Genomic DNA, 12,704 nt, shown 5'->3' with positions numbered 1-12,704 from the left:
ACCTTAACCATACATAATCTTGGTGTAATGAATGTTTATCATTTAGTATGCCCTTTATCTTTTCTAGGATTTTTGCGGTACATGTTACATCAATTGAGATACTTTCCTTTAATAAAACGACAGGCCTTATTAATAATTACTTGAAGTTTACCAACATCTGATTTTATTAAACTACTAAACCATACAATAGAACAAAAAAGGATCGCACTTTCAACAACAGAAGAATAAAAAAGCTTCATGATCGTTGGATCAACATGGAAATGAAGCCTTCTAAGGAAATACAGTCGTGCAAGACCGTTGAGCCACAAGCTCTTTACAGTGTTCTCACCAGTTAAGCTTGTTATCAATAGTCAAACTAGATACAATAAATTCTTTTGTTTTCTTACTATTTACATGTATTGGTATCACACCACTTAACAAAACTATCGACGGATTCTCGATAGTGAGTTTCGTTATCACCGGGCATCAATCCTACACTTACTGTGTCATCTGCGTATTTAAGCAAATAGGTATTCGGGCAATATGATATATAATCGTTAGTATAGTACATACATTACAACAGAAGTGATAAACAACAACCTTGAGGAGAACCAACATTTGTGGTAATAACATCAGATAGACACCTTAACATGCTGTTCCCTTAAATATAAAAACATACTAATCCAGGAAATTAAGTAAAGATTAACCTCATATTAAGTTTATATGAGAGTGAGGAAAATCAAAAAAAGGAAATACCAACCACATCACATAGACTGGGGGAAGGGGTTCCCGTCGGCGCTATTGCATTTTCGCACCTAAAAGAGACTTACAGTCACTCACCATCATCGCCGCGCAGCAGGTGAATGCTTTTAGATTGAGCAAGGTTGATGGATTGTGGTGCGAAAGTGCAGTAGCACCGGGCCGCCTCGGACCAATTTCTTTATGGGCCTGATCTTCTTAATTGTTGATCGTACGTGGGACCCACTGACTGTGCATTCTATGTAGCATGTAACAGTCGTGGTTGAAATGCTTTTATTTATTCTTATGTTCTTTTTTGCTACAAAAAATATACCGTTTAGCAGAAACAGGTCTTTGACAGTTTTTAGAAAATACGCACAGAAAAGGATTAATCATTTTAATGTTGATAATTCTTTTACATAGTTTATTACATCTGTATCACAAACTCGTGAAAAGAACACATTTAATTTATTTTATGGTGGACAATTATAAATCTAATTCATTTTCAAAATAATACTTAAAAACGTGGAAATCTGCAGATCCGCTGAGAATTCTCATCCCTGAATACAGTTTCTCAATTAGGATAGATGGTTGCATAGTGTTAAACGCAATGTGATGTTGAACTAAATTGACTAAACTTAAAACAGCATCATCAGCACATTTAAGTGGCTGATACGCGAACTGCAATGGATCATTAATCGGAGATAACGAACTTAATCAATATTTACAGATTTACAGATAATAATTGACTATATATACTCTGACAATAATTCAGGCCGATTGAGGGCATAGTCAATTGGAAAATTCCTTGAAAAGTAAACATCATACAGTAGGCCAAAAAATCAGGAAAAATACCTTACTTGAACATGACTATCTGCATTGATAACTGGTGGAAGTCCTTTACTTTCCCATCTGCCTTTCATCACATCACGACTGAATTGGTTAAGATGTCGATCAAGAATAAAAGATGGCCGAAGGTGAGGAGAATTGATTGGGTTATATCCACATTCAGGGTGTTCCTTTAACCACTCACTGTCAAAGGATGTGTGATTCCACACTACATCCGTTACACTCAGCATTCCCCATTCTTGTCGCATCTTCTCTACAAGTTCACTTACATCATCAAACGTTTTACCACTACCGGCTGTTATTCTTGAACTCAATTTATTCTGATTGGCAATTGAATAAGAGGAATTTGACCCACCAAGTTCTTGCATTGGTGTAAAATGAAGCATATTGTACAAAGAGTTCTTGGTGACAGAAAGACGACTCTCCCATTCTGAAAATGGGCCAAGACATTTTGATAGAACAGTTTGTATAGTGATACAATCCAATAACAACAGGGAGTCAGATTTCAAATACAATGTTGGTTCAACAACAAAATAACCTGACCCAATCTCTTTCAGTCTGAAAGAAAAACAACATCATTTTAAAGTCAAAACTGAAACATTATACAGTTGCGGCCACCCTCGGGACCAGGAAAAGTGGCCGCTTACGGGAGGTGGTTCTGCCAAAACATGCACGATATTTCCGTCGTTAACGCCACGGGCCAGCTAATTGTATTTTATTGGTTATTATCAGGTTATTTAGTACCATAGTTCCCCGGGTATAATCCCACCCCCCTTTTACGTGAAATTTGTGAGGTGGAACTATAATACCCGGGAATTTCCCAGTGCATGAACTGAAAATGACGATATTTCTTCTGGCTACGATTTATGCTATCTAAAGCTATATTCCATGTAGGCCTAGCAATTATATAATTGGTCTTACCTGTGCTATGCCTACTGTATAGATTTTCCCCCAGATTTCTTCTACTTAAAAAATACCCTAAAATGTGATCTAGGCCTAGCTTCCTAAATAATATCGACATGAACTCATATGAGTTCTCTGTTTCCCAGTTCCACCACGCTCGAGCTCTGCTGTGTAAATCGCATGTTGTTGCATGTGACACGAACTACAGTACACAGCTGCACAAGCTTCGGTCGGTATAGATGGCGGTGTTTTTTTTATGGTAATCAAGCATGCAGCAGTAGTGTAAACAAGGAAGAATGTACACGGCGAATGATAGCCTTAAGGTTGTATTCAACTTCACGATGACCAATGTTTGATGAGTTTTAAGTAAACCGAATTCAGAGAAATTACTTTATTCATAAAAAAAAAATTGATGTCGGCCTAGCTAGCTAGCTAGTCCTAATGTTAAATTATACACTGGGACTTTGGCCGGGGATATGCTAGCCTGCGAATCGTAAAGTCGGGGGTGGGATCATACTAGTCTGGGAGCCCAGAAGGTTTTAATTAGCAATTTGAGTACAAAGGTTTGAGGTGTGGAGTATGTATGGTCTATGGGACCCAGAAATGACAATTCTTAAGTGACGGGTACTGTTCAATTTTAAGGGGGAACCACTCAAATTACCCCTAAAATTGGATTTAATTAGCATTTCGAGTACATGGACCAAACTAATTCTAAAATGTTCTCTGACCTATCAGGAATCATATCCATAATTCTTAAGTGACCATTCCTGTGCTAAATTTACTTAAGAACGCCTTTAATTAGCGCTAATTAGACATTTAATTAGCATTTTGAGTACATCAACGAAATTCACATCACATATACTTATGAACATACTGATTAAGTATTCTTAAGTTTAAAATCCGGGGCCAAAGCCACTTAAGCATGGGTCAAAGGTGAAACTAATTAAATTTAATTTTAATTAATATTTTAAGTACATCGACCAAACCAATTTTAAAATGTTCTCTGACCTATCAGGAATCAAAATCTGTAATTCTTAAATGACCATTCCTGTGCTAAATTAACGCCCTTAATTAATGGTAATTAGACATTTAATTAGCATTTTGAGTACATCAACCAAATTCACACCACACATACTTATGAACATACTGATAAAGGATTCATCATTCTTAAGTTTGAAATCTGGGGTCAAAGCCACTTAAGAATGGGTCAAAACCGCTTAAGAGGGTCAAAGGTCAAAATAATAAAAATTCAGATTTACCGTATTGGTCCTAATAAACGCCCCCGGGGCGTTGCATTTTTTAAAAAGGGGGGGGGGGTCCCTAAACAAGTTGCTTCAGACGGTCAATCAATGTTTTTTTGTGCAACAAATAAGTTCACAGGGTACCTCCAAATCCCCTGCTATGCTACTGTGCCTGCGTTTAGCTGTAATTTTAACTTTATGTTTACAACAGAAACAGCGTGTTTATCGTAGTTTATTGACATCCGCCCTCAACTTGATGAAAAGTTCTAACAACTCGAAAGGTCTTCATGAACCAGACGCCATGTATCAATTCCGTGTTGTGTGAATAAACATGCGATTGTCTGATCCCCGTTGTTTTCCTGGTTTTTAAAGACCAGCGATGTATGTTGTCGCGAATTTAAAAAAACGTCCAGTGTCCTACACGAGCGAATTACCCTACGCGCCCGGTGTAGGCCTACATGTTTGTCACGCTGTTAGCGTACATCGTTATGTGACTTTCCGGGCTGAAAACCAATTCTAAACGTGAGAATCCTCTGTTTATATAGATTGGGCACTTAAGATGTGTTAACAAAAAATGAAGGTGGGGGGTTTATTAGGGGCGGGGCGTTTATTAGGAACAATACGGTAATTCGTATATAAAGTAGCCTACATTGACCAAACCAATTCTAAAATGTTCTCTGACCTAATATTCTATCAGGAATCAAGATCCTTAATCCTTAGATGACCATTCCTGTGCTAATTTAACTTAAGAAAGACTTATTGTGCCACTAATGAATGAATGATGGTTTTACAAAAGTCTCACTTTGTGGAAAAGTCCCATTCTAGAGAATGTACAGTGTCCATATTTAATAAATAAATAAATTATTTCAGTCGTATTTCAGTCTAGTATCTACAGTAAGTATTGGACAGACTTGTGGAAAACTGGAATACATTTGTTAGGCAAGAGATTTCCAATAAGATTAAACCTGCATGGATATATATAAAGCATGGCAAGGATCTACAATAGCCCTGCTGCCATAACCCTTCTGATAGAGTGAGGATAGAAACAGCATCAAGTCCACTAAGTCTGATACAGGGGTCTCTTAGATTATTAGGGAGAGTCTATTGAGTAAGCTCAAGTGTAGCAGGGATCTAATGGGTTGAATGTTATTAACAACCAAACCTGGATTTACCATATTGAGGACACCATCTGACGGCAATTGCGCTTCCCTTTGTAATCTAGCTGGAAATTTAAAAAGTCTAAAAGTTCAATGTTTAGTGTACTTTACTTACAGTATTACAAGTGCCTAAATAATAGATGGTGAATTCTTTTACTATGGAAGATACATCTTCCATCCACTATAAAGTATAGGGTTAAAACATGTCGATGTCTGGTGCTGATGATGCATGAATATATACATTATTTCCTCAGACCAATACTTTATATATATTCAGAAAGCTTTCCCTTTTCCGGTGTATCAATTAGACTTGTTAATGTGTTGAATATCTATATCAGAAGGGTTATTGATATGGATAGATCTTGTTGCCACGCTGATCCGTACAGGTTATCAGACGCCATTTCATCTCTTGCTATTTTTTGTAGCAGCATTTGTATCATTGCTAGTTCAATGAGGTCTACTGGAATATGACTGGAATAATTGATTTTTATGTTCTCCAGATACTGAATCAATCTTTTTCAATCCAGGACGGGAGTTGTACATATTGGCATTAAGTACAGGGTTCATTGTACAATTAGTGGCACAAAAAGTCTTTCTTTAGTTAAATTAGCACAGGAATGGTCATCTCTAAGAATTAAGGATCTTGATTCCTATAGAAGATTAGGTAAGATAACATTTTAGAATTGGTTTGGTCAATGTAGGCTACTCAATATGTGAATTAAATCTGATTATTATTTTGACCTTTGACCCACTCTTAAGCGGTTTTGACCCATTCTTAAGTGGTTTTGGCCCCGGATTTCAAACTTAAGAATGATGAATCCTTAATCAGTATGGTCATAAGTATGTGTGGTTTGAATTTCGTTGATGTACTCAAAATGCTAATTAAATGTCTAATTAGCACTAATTAAGGGTGTTCTTAAGTTAATTTAGCACAGGAATGGTCATTTAAGAATTACAGATTTTGATTCCTGATAGGTCAGAGAAAATTTTAAAATTGGTTTGGTCGATGTACTTAAAATATTAATTAAAATTAAATTTAATTATTTTCACCTTTGACCCATTCTTAAGTGGCTTTGGCCCCAGATTTTAAACTTAAGAATGATGAATCCTTAATCAGAATGTTCATAAGTATATGTGATGTGAATTTCGTTGATGTACTCAAAATGCTAATTAAATGTCTAATTAGCGCTAATTAAAGGCGTTCTTAAAGTAAATTTAGCACAGGAATGGTCACTTAAGAATTATGGATATTGATTCCTGATAGGTCAGAGATCATTTTAGAATTGGTTTGGTCCATGTACTCGAAATGCTAATTAAATCCAATTTTAGGGGTAATTTGGGTGGTTCCCCCTTAAAATTGAACAGGACCCGTCACTTAAGAATTGCCATTTCTGGGTCCCATAGACCATATCTACATACTCCACACCTCAAACCTTTTGTACTCAAATTGCTAATTAAAACCTTCTGGGCTCCCAGACTATACCCAAGGTGGGATTATACCCGAGGAACTACGGTATTGATAATTTTCAAACAAATTTTAAAAACTTTTATCATATGAAAATGGTGTATCTGTGTAGTTTTCTCATCTCATTTAAAAAACACAAAAATGTTTTTAGAACCACTTTGAAATAAAGCTAATAATAATATAAAGCACAATAAGTATCAAAATTGTATTTTTGTTGTCAAAAGTCAACACAAATTGTTCGGGTGGCCACTTACGGGAGGTACCATACAAAAAATTTAATTTTTAGTAAAGAGAGTGGCAGTGGCCGCTTACGGGAGGTACCAAATGCACTAATTAGACAGGAAGAATAAACAGGATTTTGAAAGTGCGGCCGTTAAGGGAGTTGGCCGCTTACGTGACAAAAAAATGTTATGTGCCCATATATGGACAAGATGATGATACAAAAATGACTACCATATTTGGGCACATCACACATTTTTTGTCAACACTAGTTTGATAGTGTAGACAGAGCTTAACATAAGGGGGATTTCGCCTTTACATTGGATGCAATGTACCACCATTCACCTCACATGCACAGACACAGATTTTGTTACTAGTAATAATAGGGATATTAAATAGTCCTATTATAGTCCTGTGATGCAAACAATTGTGACTTGCTTAAAATAGAAACAGCAGTAAAATAGTTACCCATCTTGATGCGTAAAATAATATTGGTAAGAACCAGCTTGACGTATGAGCAATGGACAGAAGTTGTCGGAGGTGTCACATTTTGACTTGACATTGCTGGCCCAATTCAACTCATAAAATTCATTGCGATTGAAAGTCTTAGATGAATCAGGTGGATGATTGGTAAAAACACGTACTTTACTTGCTTGTAAAGTAGATCCAAGAACAAAATGTAAAATCCAACCTAAAAAAAAGGAAGATAACAAACAATTAATCCGGGAGCCCATAAAGATTTGTTTAGCATTGCGAGTACAAAAGGTCTGAGGCATAGGATATGTCAAGTGGGGTCCAGGGACCATCAAACGGCCGTTCTTAAGTTACCGTCCCTGTACCAACTCTAGGGAGGGGCGTTCAAAATACCCCAAAATTTAAATTGACTAGCATAATCGAGTACATAAATGAAACCACTGCTAAAATATTTATTTTTAGAGTCTAATTGAAGATCCATCATTCTTTAGTGTCAACTCCTGTACCTAGTCCGTTTAAGAAAGCCACTATTTATAGTGCTAATTAGCCTTTTAATTAGCATGATCAAGTACTGTACATCGATGAAATCTTAGAAAGTACAATAAGTACGTTTAACCAACTGAGAAAACGTAAAGTGCCAAATCCTGTACCATGACCCCTTAAGAAAGGATCATAGGTCAGTGTATGTCCCACCTGAACTTTAATTAGCATAGTGAGTGCATGGGTTCCGTTGCCACCTGGCCTTTTGCAACCCGGCCTATAGCCATGCGGCCTTTGGTCACCTGCCTATTTCCACCCGGCCAATTACCACCCCGTTCATTTTACCACTCCTGATCCGAGAGTGTCATTTCTTAATTAGGCCTGCAATAAAATTAAAATGAACGCCGTTGTTTTAATTCAAGATTAAAATGTGTAAATCATTTTAATTAATAAATTACTTTTCTATGGTATAGACCCAGATGTTTAATGTTTTAGGGCTATTTTTCGATAATTGTTAAAGTAGCCCACCATGTTAACCACTTGTATTTATCTAAATAAATGTATGATATACAGAATCTTCAGTTGACTGTCACAAAACAATTCGTAAAAACAACTGTTTAATTAACATTAATCAGTAACATTTCAACTGGATGAGAATATAGGGCCTAATTATCACTATATCGTGATATTAGATTTTTTTTAAATCCCACGATCTTGTATACCATCATTGGTCACAGGTGGGTCCCTGAAGGTTTAATGAATTGGCTCCCCCAGTCACAAATAATTGTACCAAGAGCGGGGAAAATTATAGACCAATATATTAGCCCAGACGCGCATTTGTCGCGATTGCATTTCAGCCTTTCTTAGGTACAGGAGTTGACACTTAAGAATGATGGATCTTCAATTAGACCCTTTAAAATAAACATGTTAACATTGGTTTTATTTATGTACTCGATTATGCAAATTAAATCAAATTTGGGGTATTTTAAGTGCCCTGCCCCTCCCTCGAGTTGGTACAGGGGCGGGAACTTAAGAAAGGCTGTTAATATCATTTAAAAAGAAGTAAAATAAGTTGTATCTGGTTTAAAAACCTGTTGACAATATCCTCAATGCTGGATTTGATGGAATAATTAACTTACTGGGTAAAGAGGATGACAATTTTTCGTTTAAAATGGTGGATATACAGTACCGTAAATATACCACTTATATAGTACTGATTTTTCATGCCGTAGTAGCCATTCTTTTATTATTGTTTATGAACATCCTGTGTTCTTGTACTACAGAGTGACTAGATTTGATAAAAAGTTTCTGTTTCTTCTGTATCATGCATGTAATATCCTTATTTATCCATGGACTACTCTGTTATCAGGCAATTTTTAACTCTAGGAAAACCTCCTTGCTGTGCGTAGCATGAAGAGTATCCATGATTCCATTTCATCAAGAGTATCCATGATGCCATGGCATCAAGAGTATCCATGATGCCATGGCATCAAGAGTATCCATGATGCGATTTCATCAAGAGTATCCATGATGCGATTTCATCAAGAGTATCCATGATGCCATGGCATCAAGAGTATCCATGATGCCATGGCATCAAGAGTATCCATGATGCCATGGCATCAAGAGTATCCATGATTCCATTTCATGAAGAGTATCCATGATGCCATGGCATCAAGAGTATCCATGATGCCATGGCATCAAGAGTATCCATGATGCCATGGCATCAAGAGTATCCATGATGCCATGGCATCAAGAGTATCCATGATGCGATTTCATCAAGAGTATCCATGATGCCATGGCATCAAGAGTATCCATGATGCCATGGCATCAAGAGTATCCATGATGCCATGGCATAAAGAGTATCCATGATGCCATGGCATCAAGAGTATCCATGATGCCATGGCATCAAGAGCATCCATGATGCCATGGCATCAAGAGTAATTACATCATTTTTGTCGAGGAATACATTTCATGGAGTGTAGAAGTATCAGTAGTGCCATGAGTATTGTATACTGTAGTTACTCCTGTTTAGTGTATGATCACTGCAGTCACTGAAACTGTGATAGCAAAATGGTTATTATTTTGGTGCACCACTTAAGTTTAAGTAAGAATTTACCTTTTTTAAGCGAGTGTAACGTTGTTTCAAGAAATTCATTAGGATTAAGTTTCAGTTGTCTGATTTGCTCAATCATTGTTAGTTCAGTAGATCTGTAAAGAAATGACAATAAGCTTTTTTATTAATTATATAGGAACTCTGTCTACAGGAGGCTCTTAATAGTTTTAGGCTATAAACATGGTTAATCATGCATGTAATATTAGTGTGGAAGCTGTCGGCACAGCCTACCATGCTTCAAATTGTTTCCTATCTGCACAGTCAACTGTACAACTAATGGCAATGCTTGTTTTTCGATCAGTAAAATGTGTGCCTTAATTGGTAATTGTGAAAAATAAATTATGCGATAAAAAAATCTGTAGTAGCAATTAGGCCTGTATATTCCTTCGTATTCTGTGTAGATCAAGTCAGCAAAGAAGAAGGAGATATTAAAAAAACACAAAAGTCACCAGATTTGAACTCGTCACGGTGACGAGTTAGGCTATCGCGCAACGCATCGTAACATGCACGTGTTATTTACTATGCTTAGGCTACAGTAGGCTGCACTACAACGATTGTATTGAACAGCTGGAATAAATCAAAATCGTTCAATAAGCGTCAACTGTTGACGGTATCTGAACTGTAAACGGTTTAGTTGACGGTTAGTTTTGATTTTACACCACGCATGTTTATTTGATTGTTTGAATAATTATGTTGAACTTTTCAAATTAAAAAAAAAATTCATAAGTCTGAAGAGGAATTGTTTTAGTAATAGAATATTGAAAATTTGAAGAAAATTGATAACGTTTCCACGGTATGCGCTCTATTGAATGTGACGAACTGTGTCGAAAGAGACAAAATTCCTATATTTTACATTTGTGTGGCCATACGATGACGTCACAACACCCCAGAGGTAACAATTTTGCATTAATTCATATCCCTACAACATATCTGCTTACATATTAAGTTAAAAAAATTGGGGGTCAGCAGCCATCCCGGGGAGCTATAATAGATTCAAAATAGGCATATTTTTACACACATTTGCATAAAATTACCAATTTTCAAGTGCAAGTTTTTTAAAGTTTGACGTGCACGTGTGTCATTTTACATTCATAGTTCATCAAATATGAAAGAAATGTATCACACAAATATATAGAACTAGGTATCCCAATGTAAAATTTCAAATTAATGATGGTACTTTTTCTTTCAGTTAATCAAAAGGAACTTACTGAACATAAACTTTTGCAATTTAAATGATTGAAATCGGATTATCCATTCAAAAGTTATCGTCCGTTGAAGTTGCCAAAAAACAATGATTTTTGGTTGAAAAATGGCATTTTTTCCAATTATATTTGGAACCATTTTTGAAGGGTTATAACTTTTATATTAATAACTTGAAAGTTCTAATTTTTGCTAAACCCATAGATACCACAGAGTTGTACAAGACTATTTTTTTTGGGGGGGTCCTCAAAATTTTTTTTTGAGATATCGGCCTCCAAAATTAGTCTTAGGGCTTTTTGCGCTAATTTTTTCCAAATGTCTCAAAAATGCCCAAAAAGTTCCTGTCTTTAAATGATTCGTAACTTTTGAACCAGTGTATGAATTGACTTCTTTTTTTTTGCATTGCATAGAATGTAATATGTATTTTAGTAAGATTATTTATATTGACGGGTAGGTATTTCTGAAATACAACATAAATATTGTTAAAAAATGTTAAAATGTAAAAAAATATATATAGTGTTAAAAAACTGTGTGGCTATTGTCTCTTTTTTTTTAAATATTATTTTTCGTAAGTATACATTTTTTTATAATTCTAGAATTTAAATTTTTAATTATAATCATAAATATTATTTTAATTGATTTTCGAACCGCTAAAAATTAGAATTAAGCCCTTGCTTATTATGCGTTCGATTCCATTCCGGGCGTAAACTCGGCCGCGCCTACAAGTTAAGTTTATAGGCCTAAAGCCTAACACCACTAATATAAATTCTGCCGACGAAATATCGGGAGGAAAGCAGACGAATTTCAAATTTAACTAAGTAATTACTTCAATAGTATATATTAGTATGTTTAATTTTATTTCCTTTTCAAATATTCTAAACGTAAGGTGCACTTTATATTGAAATACGGAATCAAGTTTAGGCCATGATACAGCGTATACATATAACGGCAACCCTGTCAAAAGCGCCTTTCGGCCGCCTACATAGAATGGGTTACGGCCGCTGCATAGCAAATTTAAAGCTTCTTAAATTCCTTCGGTACATTTATTCCTAACGTACTTGCTTTATATAGTAGCTTGATAAATACTCCACTTATTAAATACTTTAATAAATAGGTAAAATTGACGTTTCGAAGCAAATATTCCACGAGAAGCGACATTCTTCGCCATGCCTCGTGTGTGCAGTAAAGACTTGTTCCGAAAATGGAACAGTCCACTGCGGGGGTATCCAATCATAATTTAACGCGCTAATACATGCATACCATGCAAATTGCCTGGGCGTCGGTAATTTAGTAATAAGCTGAGAACTGAAACCCCCCTGCAAGGAAAATGGTAAATACTTTTATTTTCGATAGGGATTATTTTTTTAAGTGGTTGGTCTTGTTGGTCTCTTCGCACGACGACCACGCAAAGACAAATAAAACAATGTAGTTTATCAAACAGAAATATAAATTAGCTTCAATTCAATACTAAATTCCCCAGATTTTGATAATGAGAAAGACTCAAACATTTAATTTTTATCGGAAAAATTGACATTTGAGGCGGATGTACATAATAATAATAACCGATTTACATATCAAAATAAAGAGTATTTAAAGCCTGATAACATGCAACAAAAATTACTCCACCACCTATTATGGTCGCCGAGCGATCGTGTTTTGAAAATGGGTAGGTGTTTTCCGAAGTTATTTTTAGCGCGCGGATTTCGGCTCGCCGGCTTTTGTACCTCTTTTTAACTCGCGTTTTCTATTAAAATATTTAATAAACATAGATTAAAAATATATATAAATAAACTCTTAAACAAGATCTTTCTAGACATATAAATTTTATTCACATGGCTACATAAGAAATAGTTTATTTTTAACTTCAAAGACATGTCACTTTTTGA

General features: G+C 35.6%; 1 protein-coding gene across 1 annotated transcript in view; it reads right to left on the bottom strand.

The window, feature by feature from the left end:
* LOC144845413 (glycogen debranching enzyme-like) overlaps positions 1-12,704 on the bottom strand; it is a 130,681-nt gene that overhangs the window by 106,967 nt on the left and 11,010 nt on the right. Inside the window, exons 2-4 of the mRNA XM_078702722.1 lie at positions 9,622-9,713; positions 7,020-7,242; positions 1,578-2,124 (exon numbers count right to left, since the gene is read on the bottom strand). Coding sequence (XP_078558848.1) covers positions 1,578-2,124; positions 7,020-7,242; positions 9,622-9,697 — 846 coding nt within the window. The 5' untranslated portion in view covers positions 9,698-9,713. The remainder of the gene's footprint in view (positions 1-1,577; positions 2,125-7,019; positions 7,243-9,621; positions 9,714-12,704) is intronic.

Source organism: Antedon bifida, chromosome 6 (assembly GCF_963402885.1).
Source record: "Antedon bifida chromosome 6, ecAntBifi1.1, whole genome shotgun sequence".
Classification (NCBI taxonomy): Eukaryota; Metazoa; Echinodermata; class Crinoidea; order Comatulida; family Antedonidae; genus Antedon; species Antedon bifida.
The sequence above is the reverse complement of the archived record's forward strand: the minus strand, read 5'-3'. Positions and strand labels throughout refer to the sequence as shown.